This window comes from Lactuca saligna, chromosome 5 (assembly GCF_052625555.1).
Source record: "Lactuca saligna cultivar CGN05327 chromosome 5, ASM5262555v1, whole genome shotgun sequence".
Taxonomy (NCBI): Eukaryota; Viridiplantae; Streptophyta; class Magnoliopsida; order Asterales; family Asteraceae; genus Lactuca; species Lactuca saligna.
The window spans coordinates 274168550-274183414 of NC_136421.1; the positions used below are offsets into that span (position 1 = coordinate 274168550).

At 33.1% G+C, this 14865-nt stretch overlaps 1 protein-coding gene across 1 annotated transcript; it reads right to left on the reverse strand.

Annotated features, from left to right (window-relative positions):
• Nucleotides 1-5416: 5416 nt before the first annotated feature.
• On the reverse strand, nt 5417-7964 carry LOC145047900 (G2/mitotic-specific cyclin S13-7-like). Its single transcript, XM_078996257.1, has 5 exons — nt 7784-7964; nt 6960-7174; nt 6545-6865; nt 6052-6465; nt 5417-5964 (listed from the first exon to the last, which is right to left on the reverse strand). The coding sequence occupies exons 1-5, from the start codon at nt 7818-7820 to the stop codon at nt 5626-5628; spliced, it is 1326 nt and encodes a 441-aa protein (XP_078852383.1). The 5' UTR covers nt 7821-7964; the 3' UTR covers nt 5417-5625.
• Between the last annotated feature and the right edge of the window lie 6901 nt (nt 7965-14865).

Below are 14865 nucleotides of genomic sequence, written 5' to 3' on the forward strand. Positions count from 1 at the left end.
TAGCAGTTGCGCTATAAATATAGTATCGACAGTTGTGCCTAATAGAGAACATTATACCCATGACAATAACGTTTAAAGGATAATACCGGCAGAAGTGCCTCATAGAGAATGTCACAATTTTGGTAGTTGTGCCTAAGTGATAGAACTGGCAACCATGCTTGATAGCTGTGTCATTGACAATGATGGACATCATATCTATTCTTTAGGATAATCCTTAGGAATAAATGAAATGAGAAATAGCTGATTCTTATGGTAGATCCTTAAGAGTAAAGAAGATAATAAGGATAGGTAATTGGGTTAACTGTTTGATGATTAAACATAATAATTATATTATTATGGGTTGAAAACCCTATGTACTCAACAGGTTTCCTAACCTGACCCACTCAGTTTATTTATATCACAGGTGTTGATATGAAGTCACATTACATTGAGAGATTAAGGAGATATAAATCACTAATGATAATGAATGTAAGTTTTGTTTATGCTTATGTTTTTGTATTGACGATGACATCCCAAATGTTTTAAAATGAATAAAAATACTTTTCTTAGAAAATGCCTTGATAACGTATTTATCATGTTTTACTAGGAACAAATTCCACAACATTTTTATTAAAAGAGGTATTCTGATTTTTATAAAGCATAAACAAAATCGGTATTTTCTGGCCGCAAAAATGGGGATGTCACATTCAACAACGCCAGGACAAGCGAATTTGTCATTAATTAGCATGGTTATAACGAATCACTTAGAAAACGTTATGAAATTTACGGGAGACCATTGTTTTCTCTCTTGGATTACGCGGGAACATACTTACACTGGTACTCAACCTCGGGGGTTTGTACGGAAGCATTCTCTTTTACAAGCAACATAGGGTTGTCTGGGGGGAATTCTCCTTACATTCTCTTCATTTACTTTTGGGATTCTACTAAACAAAAACACACATGCATTAATATAAGATCGAACACAAACACACTAAACTATTTTAAGAAAATACAAGATTTTCTTGTGATTACAAAGTTATACAAATCATTTTCTCAAAACATGCTTATGAACTCACCAACATTTTTATGTTGACCTTTTCAAATTAACTTGTATTCTCAGGAAACTGCTGAAACATATTTGATTGATCAGTTGAATGGATATTTTGTTATATATTGTTCATCATACTCAAATTATTTTGGCATGTAATATTTAAATACAATATTTGATGTAAACAACGTATGTTGTTATATTACATGAAGTCACTCGCAAGCCCCCGTATTTCTCCGCCGTCTAGTTCGGGGGTGTTACATGAAGTAAGACATTGGAGGGTTTTCAAGGCATCCTTATATGTTTGTATGCATGACTTATGTAGCTTATATGACTGATATGGTTTATGTGATTATGTGGATTGTGTGGGGCATGTTATGAGGAACTCACTAAGCGTTAGCTTACAGTTTGTTGATTGTTTTAGGTACTTCAAGATCTAAGGGAAAGAGTCTAGCGTGATGGTGCGGTATGCACGCTCTAGCGCTTTATTGGGGACACTTTGATATTATGAATAAATTTGTCTGATGTTATGGATTTTGAAAACAAATGTGATTGAAATTTTATATTTCATGGAAATGATTTTGTTACTTAAAAATGAAAAAATTTACTGAAAAATTGGGATGTTACAACGTTCCCTACAACTTTCCTTTTGGTCGTTTTGGCTAATTTTAACTTTTGTGTTTCGACTAGGTTTTATTACCATTATTATTTTATAAAAATCATAACTCTCTCATACAATTTTTGTATTAGGCGTTCTTCGTTCCAAAATTCCTACTTTGAGTAGTACCATGTGTGTCCTTTTGGTGGCTTTTTCCAAAAGTCAACAATTCTCTTTGTAGTTTTCGTCATTGTAACTTTTTTACGTATGTTGGATATTTATTTACTACAAAAGTCATATTTTACCCATATTAATCTGGGTTTTTGTGAAATTTATATTTATGGGATAGCGGTAGCTTATAATATCTAAAAATGTTAGCATGTTCTCAAAGTGATATGACTTTTCGTGCACTTATTTTTTAGCCTAAAGGTTGACATAATTAATGACAAAAAATTAAATATATTAAAATATAGTTGGTGGTTACAAGATTATCCTTATTACATTTTTGTGCTTTATCATTAAATACTAATGATGGTCGATGACGTATTTTCCAGGTTGTCACACCCGACAAAATAGAGTTTTCTGTATCGAAGTTCTATCCATACAGTTTCTAGTTTTTCGCTAGAAAACATTTAAGTTGAGTTATACTTACCGTGCTTTAAGTCCAACTTATATTAAGTGTTGTAAAACTTGTTGAGTTAGCCGATTACTCGGCCAAGTACTCCCTACTCGACTCCTTACCGAGACAAGTTACAAAATCTGAGTACTCCCCGATCGGCCGCTTACTGAAGCAATCAGTGTCGTAGAACTCGGCCAACTTGGTGATTAAGATATACTTGACTGAATGGTTTATTAGTTAACACACACGTACATGTGATTATTACTACATATATATCTTAAATTTTCATCAATTATTCACGAAGTGAGACCATTATGTGTTTTTCAGTTTTTGTGTATCTACATGTAAATAATTTTGTTATACATTTCAATCAACTTATGATTTTTACATATATAATTTCCCTAAAATATTTCTGCATGAATTAACGAATCCGAGTACTCCTGAGTACTCACTACTCGACAATCGATCGAATAAGTACCAAGTAGCGAGTTCTACAACATTGCTTATATTTATGTTCGTAGTCGTTATTATGAAGCTATAAATAAATTTTATCAGTAATATCAGTCATTATATTGATTGATCTACTTACGGGAGTGGTGTCTAAGCTAGGTATGTGAGATGTTTAAACTGGAATTTCCAAACGGTACATTTTTTTACCAAACGGATCCTACCGTCATAGTAATCTTATGGTCATTCATTATCTGATAGAACTCGATATTTTATTAGGAGTAATGATGAGTTCGAGAATTGATATTTTATTAGGAGTAATGATGAGTTCGAGAATTGATATTTTATTAGGAGTAATGATGAGTTCGAGAATTGATTAATATAACCTTATACTAAATCGTGCTAATATTCGTATTTAGATTGTTTAAAAAGGGGAAATTTAAATGTTAGCCGAGGAACTAATTTTCCCGCGAATCTTCCACCTCAATCAAGCGAGTGCATAGTCGTTTTTCAAGAACATGATTTTAATACAAGTATTTATTAAAATTATTGAATATCAGTTGAAAGCTTATATGTGAGTTACGTACTTATTATCTGGAATATGTGTTATATGTATATTTTTTTAGCATATACGGTGCGACACAAATATGATTATATATGTGTTAAGTGTATATACGGTATTACTATATAAAAACTTTAATAAAAGTATTACTACTTAAAAGATTTATGTATATTAATACATGATAGTCTATATTTAATTATGATAGGGATGTCTAAATAGTGTCAGTACTGAAAGTTGATTTCAAGGATTGTAGTATTTGTTTATGTTTTAAACTAAGACATATAAAGATGTTTAGTCCCAAATAAGCTGAAAAATGGTATATAGTCATGCAATATAGTATTGCATGACTAGGAAAACTGTATTAAAAGGAACCTACAAGTATTGCAATATGGTCTAGTTACAAACTAAGGTTTGTCAAGGATATTTAGTTCAAAAGAATGTTGAACGAGTGTTTAGTTATACCCTGTATTGTAATGATATTGTATAAGCATGAAATTTGTGTTTGAGATTAATTATTGGTATTGTAGTCTTGTCTAGTTATAAACTAAGACTTGAAAGGAATGCTTAGTTCACATAAGTTGGATTTTGAGAAATAGTATACCAATGGTGTGTGTGAGATTTGTCCGAAGAGTAGAGCTATGTTCTATTACACAGTTGTGTGTCAGGGTACGGGTTACATACCAGAGTACTATACTAGTATTCCTCTTCTTTTTAGACAGCCGTAAATGGTGTGTGTGTATGTGTATCAGGCAACGGGTTCGGTATGTCTGGTCATCTGGTAGAGTAAGATGACAACACCTGACTAATCTAGACAAATCTTGTGAATTACATTGTTTGTGTGTATTTACAACCCACAAACGTATTATGTAACATAATAGGTCTCTATTTCCATAGGTGTTTATACTATACCCCCCCCCCCCCCCTCTTATGGTTGCCTTTATTAACTTCTACTGCCAAGGAGTCTCCGAATCAGAAAAGTCTACTCGTTGCTTACAATGATCCACCATGTTAAATCTCAAAGATTAATGTTATATGATCAATATGTGAGAATCGACTGGATGGGGTAGATTGCCTTATGGATATTTACGTTATATGATATATTGTTGGTAAGAGTTGCTTTTGTTGGTTTATTAATTATAGATTATTATCATAATAAAATTGTGGGATTGAAACTTTATATGTCTGAGTAGGTTTTCCAAAACCTGATCCACTTAAACTATATATATGCGTCATATGTAACAATGTTAAAATTGCTAGGACTTGATTAGGATGTCTAGTGATTAAGAAACAATCTTTAATGAAATTCAGGATCGTTAGATCTTTACATTGTTACTATGTTATATATTGATTATGACATCCTTAGAATTTTTGTATTTAGAAACAACATCTTTACTCAATATATTTTAATAAAACGAGACCGTTTCCGTAAAACGTTTTATTGTATTGGGATTTTCTGCAAACAAAGATAATATGATTTTAAAAGCGTAAATTTTTTTTTCGGTTCTTAAAAATAGAGATAAGTTTATTTATCATTGTTCCAATGAAATATTATGATGTTATTTGGTGTGTGAAACATATATTTTGAATGTTAATTGAGATTTTCTAATATGTGTTTTATGGTTACATATAAGAAAAAACATTAATTAAAGTATTGATTATATTGTTCCAATGAAATATTATGATGTTATTTGGTGTGTGAAACATATATTTTGAATGTTAATTGAGATTTTCTAATATGTGTTTTATGATGATTGTTACATATATATATATATGAAATATTATATATGTAACAACTCTTCAATTAATGCTTCTTATATATATTGCTTCTTATATTTTTGACAATCAAATTTCGAGTAGATCGGGTGAAATTTCCTTTGAATCCTTACCTACTCGAGTCATGTGGTGGAAATGTGAAACTTGCACAATTTTTGAAAATGAAGCCCAAATGAAGTCTAGTTTTGGATATAAGAAGATAAAAACTATAGTTTCATCCTTTTTCATCTATAGTTTCATCCTTTTTTCTCCAAACTGCATCTTTGTTAAATTATTTGCATCTTTGTTTTTTTCATTTTAATCTCTTTTTTTTTCAACCGAAAACACATTGAATGAAATTCGATGACAAAGATGAAACACATTCATCATCGTTCTTAATGTCACAAAATATTAAAAAGGAAAAGAATCATTTCATTGATCCAAATCGAGAAATAATCTAACACAGTTAGATCTCTCTTATAATGTTCACTTTAATGATTATATAATCCCATTAAAATGTTCAACAAATATTAAAAGTAATCATTCATTGACCCATATCCGGAAACAACCAACACAGTTTAGTTAGATATCTCTTATACCCACCCAACCCCTCCTAAAAACTACGACGACAATGGCATCACTGCGGCCAACAGAGCTTTGGCCGGAGGGTATAGCGCCACCGCGCCACGTGTAACACTGGAATACTTTCTGTATATCACCTTCCTCTTCTCATCATCCTTCGCCACCGAATGAAACACAGCCATCATCTTCGCACATTCCAACACCTGCCTCTCCTCAAACCCCGTGTGCATCTCCAAAGTCTCGTGCCACACCGGACTCTTATTCAGGGTGCTCCGGGCAGCGTACACCGCCGCCGCTGCAACCATCGACGGGCAATACCTTATGATCTCGTAATGCATCATCCCTAGCTCCGCGTAGAAATACACCATGTGCTCCATCTGTTCATATTCCATTCCAAATATCAGAATCATAATCAGAACCAAAGCTTTTTAAAGATCTCAGAATCAGAAGAATTAAACACTCACGTTAATCTCCGGTGGGGTTGCGGCGGCTTTGATGAACCGAGTGAGAAACACATACGGCGTAGGAACGGTTAGATTCCATTCCAATCGACCCAGAATCCGCTTTTCCATCACTAACACATGTCGATGTTCGTAAGCTCTGTCGGAGATTTGAACGAAATCGTTGACTTCCGGAGCCCAGATTTCTTCGTATTTCGATGCAATAAGCATTGCACTCATTCCTACACATTGTAATTCTCTTCTAGCAACAGTTTCAGAAGCCAAAAATCGGTCAACAATGTTGATCGTTAAGTACAGTGTCTCGTTCATTAGCTCGAATTTGTTGTGAACCTCAATCAGCCAGTCAATCAGAATCGCCCTCATCTTGTCGTTAATCTCCGGTTGGGAATGCATGTAGTCATGAACTTTGCTTTCATTCTGCATCACAAACACATCAAATCTTTCAATAAAACTCCATACATCAAAGCATGACTGTATCTGTTGTATATATGCGAACCTCAATGAGTTTGTAAAACTTGTATATGTCCTCGACATACTCGAGTTCAGCCAATTCGTTGTCGATATCTTGAGCATCGATGTCGACGACATTCGCCGGTTTTGGTTTGTAGTTAAGGCCACAGGCAGCTTTGCTCCGGGCAGTTAGTGTTGAAGTGAGTGACGATTGAGGCTTCTTGTTTCGGGAAGATGAAGAAGATCCTGATTTCCTCTCTTCTTGGGTGTCCGGACTGATCTCGATTACAGTTGCATTTTCCGGCACCGGTGGTGGTTTTGGTTTGACTGTTGCTTTCTTCTTGGCTGCGTTGACTGCCATTGGTTTCTGTAATCAAGATTCAGGAAGATGAATCGTTAATGAAAAAAGATTTGGAGAAAAGTTTCTGCGATTGATCGTGAAATTTGAAGAAAAGTTTCACCTTTTTGTTTTCAGCTGCGTCTCGTTGTGCATTGGCGAGTAACTGTGCACAGAAACTTCTTGTAACCGGTCGTGTGATTGCAGGCAGTGGCTTGCCATCAAGCGGCCGGAGTTTAACGAGGTTGCCGATGTCACCAAGTGCACGGCGGCTTTTGACTTGTCCGGCTGCCGGAACCGCCATGTTAACCTTCTGCTTTACAGCCCCAACTGCGTCACCTTTACCAATGACAAAAACAAGATTAACTTTTTTCGATCAAGAAAATTCATCAACGGAAGACCCACAATCAAGAACGTAATTAAAATGTTGGGTTTTGATCTTTCGAGTCAGAAAGAACATAAAACTTGCAGATCTAATCGTATATCATCGAATAAAAACCCAGAAATCTATCGTTATAATTAAATCCCATCAAGATACTGATTTAGATCAGAGGGAAGTCAAAATCAAAATATAAAACCATTCGATTGAACCGACAGAAGAACTATAAAACCAGTAAATCTGAAGGTTTCAGATCGGAATCGAGGATATAGATCTCATACAGATTCACTATCGCCTCTTTGAATATGAGAGAACTAAGAAACCCATAAACCCTCATTGGGATTCGCATCCTTAAAACAGATTTAAACCAACAAATTAATCGATCCTAAAACCCCTCAAGAAACAGAATATATGAGAGAACTAAGAAACCCATAAACCCTCATTGGGATTCGCATCCTTAAAACAGATTTAAACCAACAAATTAATCGATCCTAAAACCCCTCAAGAAACAGAATATATGCGATTGAATCAAAACCCAGATACGAAAAGGGGTTAAAAAAGGGGGATACCTCTGTTTTGTTCTTGAGGAACGTGCCTGGACGCCATCTTAATCGATCTATGAATGTATTGAAATCTAAAAAAGAACAGAAAACACAGACGACAATGCTCCTCTCTTCCTCCCTCTCTCTCACTCTCGCTCTGGTTCTCTGAATCGAAAAACTAATGGATGTGTTGAAAGTGGAAAGAGACGACAACCCCTTTTTGAAGCCAAGGAATGGACGCCTTCATCTACGCGCTGTCCAACGGTCTTATTTCTAGCCGTTGGACGATTCAAAATGATGCTCAAATGTATTTTACATTTTTTTACATGTTAAAGAATGTGCTTTTTTAGAAACAACCCCCTATACTTTAATATTATGTCCACAAAGATCCTTTCTTTTAGCAACCTAAGATGTATTCTGAGTTCTGCTTATTTTGGGGATTTTGTTATGTTTAGTTCACAATGACAAAAATGCAAATTTCCTTCTAAGTTGTGATATTATTCTTAGGTGAAAAATACAAAATGTTATATTATATTATATTTATTTATTTATTTATTATATATCCAAATAAAAAGATTTTTATCTTATTACGTTTTCTTCATTTTATTTTATCGTTTTAAGTTTAACTAACATAAATCGAGAGAGAATAATAACTATTATCACTTTCTATCTTAAATTATTCGTGTAATAATGATATCAATCTATCATCAAGGGTTATCTAACTACGGCTGATTTTTTTACGGAAGTTACCATTTTAAATAGAAAAATTAAATATCACTCATTTTACTATTTTTAAGTTAACATATTATTATTATTATTATTATTATTATTATTATTATTATTATTATTATCATCATCATCATCATTATCAGTGTTCTAAAATGCGTGCTATGGCGCGCACCATGGCGTGAGGCTTGGTTTCATTACGAAAAATCTCATAACGTTGTTGTTAGGCGTGCCACATGAGAAGACGTGATATGACGCGCCATGACGCGTTATGGCGTGTTATGACGCATGTTTTTTCGTTTGAGACACTATTTTTTGTTCTTTGTTACGTCTTTTCTAATCGGAGATACAGTATTGTGGTTTTTGTTAACTTTTTGTTATTAGTTATTAATCTAACATTTCTAAAAACTAGTTATATTTAATATAAATTTATATTTATTTGGCAATATAATCTTAAATTAATACAAAATCATCACCTTACATCACGTCTTAAAAAAAATTATGGCTCGTCATAACTCGTTAAGCTTGAATAGGTCGTTAAGCTTGAGGCTTGACCTTGCCGCCACGCCACGCCTCACGCCATTTATTGTGTTTTTTTATAGTTTTTAACATTAAAATATGAATGCGGCATTTTTTTTAACAGAGCGAAAAATGTCGTGTGCTATTCTTGTTGTCAAAATTTTTATCAAAAACTATTTGCGTGCTGCTTAAAATTGTAGCAAATGAGGAAGAACTATCTAGCCTGGTTTCACAATGTTTCAAAGGGAGAAAACATGAAAGCTTATAGACAAAATTGCAAAATTGGTTCTTATGGTATTTAAAAAATTGTAGATATGGTCCAAAAAGTTTTCAACTTGCATGGAATATTAAAAATCAATAATTTTTCATGGTTTTAGTACCTGATAAACTTGAAATAATATTTTTACCTTTTTAATTTCCTTTCTTTCTTTTTTTTTTTTTGTTCTAATATTTTGTTAATTTAAAAATAAAAGAAAAATAAAAAAGGCCCACCCACCCCAATGGTCTTTCTTTCTCTCTCTCACGTCACTGGTATTCATCATGTTTATCGAAGAGAGACATTACAACATCATCGAAGTCTCGATTAATCATCCATATTATTTCATCAGAGTTTTGAAACATTACAAATCTATATTCTTCAAATCATCAGAGCAAACAAATACACAATCTCCATTTTCAGTTTATCATTTCAAATCAGATATCAAAAATTCGGTATGTTCATCGACGTTCTTTATAAAAAAAATATTGTTCTTCAAATGTTCATTAGCTCGAATACTAGAAATTCATCATCTACTTCTTCGAAACCCAGTTAGATTATCTCCATAAAAAACAAAATATGCTCAATCATCAAAACCCAGTTCGATTAAAAGATATGTGTGTTCATCATATGTATGTTTATGATCTGGATTATGGGCTTACAACTTTCTATGAAATCAGACCTTGAAACCCCTGAAATTGAACCTTAAAAACCCAAAAGTCGTGCCTTGAAATCCCATAAGTTGTTCTAACCTTGAAACCTTGAAACCACTACCATCATTCATCAAAATATATGAAATGAAACATATGATCTCTACCTTCACTAGTTGGGAAGGTTAGTACAGGGAAAGACACGGAGGATAAGGAGACTACAAGCTCTTTATCAACAATATGTGATGACATACCCTTTTATGAGGAAGAACTTGGTTTGGGAAGATGGTGAATAAAACCCCTTTTCAGATTGAAGGTTTTTTTTCTTTGTAATTTGGCGAAGAGATAGGGAAGCTAACGAGTGGAAGAGATGTGTGTGTGTGTGTGTATATATATATATATATATATATATATATATATATATATATATATATATATATATATATATATAGAGAGAGAGAGAGAGAGAGAGAAACATTGGGGGTGGGATGGGCCTTGTTTTTCTTTTCTTTCTTTTAAATTAACAAAGCATTAAAATAAAACACAAAAAAAAGAAAGAAAATTAAAAGGGTAAAAATGTCCTTTCAAGTTTACCAGGGACCAAAATCACGATTTTTTTTTATTTTTTTATTTTGGACCTTCCATGCATGTTAGAAACTTTTTAAACCCTATCCATAGTTTTTTGAATATCACAATGACCAATCTTGATGTTTTCTCAAGCTTATATTAGATTTCATACATTGATTTGTCTTTTTGTTTGATGTTTAAAAGAATCTTCGATGTCAAGCCAACTTAGTTCATTGTTCTTCATCTGCTATAATTTTCGAGCATCATACAAATAAATTTTTGGCATGTGTTTTGCCAACAATAATTAGATACATTAGATTTCCCCTCTCTTTCAAACAAATCATATGTTTCATTCGGCTATTCTTAAAACCATGAACATTATAAACAACAACAACAATATGAAAATTATGAGTCAAACGAAATTAAACGGGTTCAAAAGAAAAATAGAATTTTTGGGTCTCAAATGATTATAATAAAATTATTAATGATCAAATCATTTCTAAGATTGAAAATTTTATTAAAAGGAAATATATGAAAGTTGAAATTAAATTCTAAAAAAATTGTCAAATGTAAGGTGATTTCAGAGAAAAAAGTTAAGGGTTTTTGCAGAAAAAAAAATCACGGGATTTTTCAAACAAAAATGTTTAAACTGAAATATTATTGGTAAACCTGCTAATATGGGCCAAATAGAAAAACAAAATGAAAAATACAAGGTCTTTATAGAAAAAAATAATTTAATTCCAGAAAAACCTAATATATAAATCATTTTATTATATTAAGTATCAACACATTAACACATTTATCTATAAGTAAACACTAAGTTATAATATTAGGAACGGACAAACTGATTTCCAAAAATACTTATAATTTTAGCCGACCATCACTTGCGAAAATTTCGATGGCCCACAAAAAAAATTAAACATGTAAAATGACGTTGTTTTGTCTTAGGGTAACTACGAAATTGAAGTGGCTTGCGAAAATCTCATGAACCTACGACATGATTCGTTTACAAATTCTCTTTGAAAATTATGGTCGAAAAAACGATGATCTACCTAAATTGGTTAATTATTCTTCCTTATCTACGTATTTTATGTTTGTACCTTAAAATTAGACATCATAGGTATATGTATGAGAATTTTCACCGGTGGAAATTGATTTTAGTATGACCATACTTGCAAAAATATAGATCGTTGTTGGAGGTCATGACCTTTAAAAATATGGGTTTTGAGCGGGTATCAGCCTATGGAAATCTCGGATTTCACGGGTATTGACCTGCGAAAATCTAGGTTTCCAATAATTTTGTTATTCTTTCGTATATGTTTTTTAGTGTTTAAACATTGGGGGTAAATAAACATACACACAAATATTAATGTTATCGAAAGATATATAGCTGCTTTTCAGCTCAAATGGAATTCATATGAATCGAAAGATACATATAGTACTTTTCAGCTCAAATGGAATTCATATGAATGGTTATATAGGTTTAAATTTGGTGATTTTCGCATGTGACCGCCTACGAAAATCATGGCTGTTTTTGGTATTTTGGAATTTTGACTATTTTTTGAAAAATAATTAAGTAAGATTAACTTAATTAGCAGTTTTCTCAAATAATATAAATATAAATATGTGATATTACTAAGTTTCTTTACTTCTTATTAGTTTAGTTTTCAAATATAATACAAACTTAATATTCAAATCATGTTAACTTTGAGAGAATATTAATTTTAAAAATCATAATGTTGGTGGGAATCTTCAATGTACCATAGACGAAGGAATCCTAAAATGTGTGTATACACATCGTAAAATACATGTATTAACTATAAACTTTATATATTGATATTAAAAAACTTGACCACTTTTTCGTTAGTATTACAAAAATAACCAACCATTTTAGTTATTTAAGAAATAATCAAATATTTTGGAACGAACATTTTGAACAGGAGGAAAACCATAACATGCCTATTTACGTGGTCCTGCCCTATATATGTGGTCCTCCCCTGTATGAATGGGAACCCACCACCAACATTGTTTTGGACTCATGCAAAAACCCCTAAAATTTTGGAAAGACATGTTTTTAAGTTATTATCAAATAAAATAAATATGGATTCGAAGAACCATGTTAGTTTTAAATTTTACACTACCATTTAAACTGATACGATACGATGAAGGATTCCGAGATATGATCAACAATCTCATAATGCTATTATGTCGCAATGTTATTTAGTAGGTTTGTTAGTAGGTCTTACAATAACATGTAGGTATTTTAAACAAGAGAAATTACCACTTATAGACATTTTTTTGGGAGGGGATGGGGATTTCAAAAATAGACACAAAAAGTCAAATTTCCGAGTATACACATGGATTCCACGGATGTGAGCTCCGAGGGCTCCGCGGAATCAATTTATTCTCCGAAGATTCGATGTGGCAAAAAAATCTCAAGATCTATTCTGCGGAGTTACCTCTGAGGAATGAACTCATCTCGTGGAGCTACCTCCGCGTAATGGATCTTCAGAAGAAAAAAAAATCATCTCCAATGATTCTTTTATGTAAAAATCTCCGATTAAAAGATCAATTTTTTTCCACCTCACATTCATTCCAAATATTGTCAAGAAAAATTCATACTATCATACTCTTTTCTTGAAAATAATTAGTTGGGGAATGAATATAAACCCCGAAGAATTGATGTGGAAAAAAATTCTGAAGATCTATTCCTTGGAGCTGCCTCCGCGGAATGGATCTTGAATTTTTTTTTTTTCGCTACATTGGTTCCTCGTAGAATAAGTTGATTCCTCAGAGCCCACATCTGCTGAATCCATGTCTATACCCGAAAATTTGATTTTTTGTGTCTATTTTTTGAAATTCCACAACACCCCCCCCCCCCCCCCCCCTAAATGTGTATAAGTGGTAATTTCCCTTTAAACAGTTATTAGTAAGCAAAGAAGCATATCCGAGACAGAAACCCTACTGTTATTTAGTGTTCTACCATATTTACATAAGTATGATTAATTTTCATAAAACCAAATTTGTTGAATCATGTCTAAATCTAAAGCAATATTTTGAATGTGTCTGAAGGTGCGCCCAATCAATTTGCTTGGATGTTGCATAAAAGCGGGTTTTATAGAGGATGGGATAATAACACACCTACTCGAACTTTCAAAATTATAGTTGCTTTTGGCAAGTGGTCCTTATATAGAAGAGTTGAATAAGGTATGTTTTCTCTTGGTCTTAAATAATTCACAATGTATAGTTTAATGGAAGAGTTGAATAAGATAGAACATTAATGCATTGAACTCACACATAGTAGGTTGTCATGTTAACTTTCAATGGATATGAAGTTTAATGGGCTGTAGACTCATCAATAGGAAAAAATGAACTCTTTTAGTTTATAATTATTGAACTTTTATGTAACACCCAGATTCAGGTATAAATTCTTTTATTTTATTTTGTTGAATTCTGGTGGCCACGACATGGTAGAAGCACTGCCACGACGTGACATCGCCTAAGAAAACGTGTATACCTTTCGACCTCCACGATGTAGTCATTATCTGGCCACGACATGGTGACACTATTTTGTCAAACCCGAAATTTATGGGCCTTGAGCCCTATTTAAAGGAAGTGATGGCTAGGGTTTCTTCCACCCCCAGCCTCCACCACATCCAAAGAACCCTTAAGCAACCCTAGCCTCCCTTTGAAGTTCTCGACCCATTTTTGGTGATTTTGTGACCTTGGAAGGAAGAAGAAGGAATTTTTGTGCAAGGATCAAGCAAGAAGCTCCTCTCCACCTTTAAGATCATCTTCTAGACTCTTTGTAAGTCCTCAAGTTTCCATCTTTTTGGTTCATTTGCCATAGATGTCACACCCTTGGCCGGCAGCGGAAGCGCCTGACTATGCGATTTTAGGATGTTGGGAACTTGGGATTTAGGCCAAAGATATACATTGAGTAATAAACAGGATGTACTAAACAACATAACTATTTATTCATTAAATAAAAGATGTTACACAATTGTTCGAGATATAAGTAGGTCACGGAAGCAAAGTACAAAAGTAAAGCACATAAGTTCCAAGTTGCATCACCGAGGTTATCTCCTCCTTCAGACAGGTTCATTTTCCTGAGAATACATGCGCTTTGAGAGGTCAACATAATGTTGGTGAGTCAATGGTCAGTTTTTTTGTTATTCGCTTTGAATTTATACGGGTTTACTTATTATATATTATTTATCTGATATGTATATATTATTTATCGAGTCGGGTTCCAAATGCCCATCGCATTGTTTGTAAGAACCAGGACAAATCAGTTGTATATGTTTGAGATGATCGACGTCGTTACACCGTGTAGCCGGACTATCTCCTTGACATAAGTCCTGGCTAGTTTCTCCATTTTGTCCATTTCC

Coding starts and splice junctions, on each gene's coding strand:
- LOC145047900 (XM_078996257.1), bottom strand. CDS start 7,820: ATGGCGTCCAGGCACGTTCCTCAAGAACAAAACAGAG. Junction 7,175..7,783: donor TCCTCAAGAACAAAACAGAG/GTATCCCCCTTT, acceptor TCATTGGTAAAG/GTGACGCAGTTGGGGCTGTA. Junction 5,965..6,051: donor CAACCCCACCGGAGATTAAC/GTGAGTGTTTAA, acceptor GAATATGAACAG/ATGGAGCACATGGTGTATTT.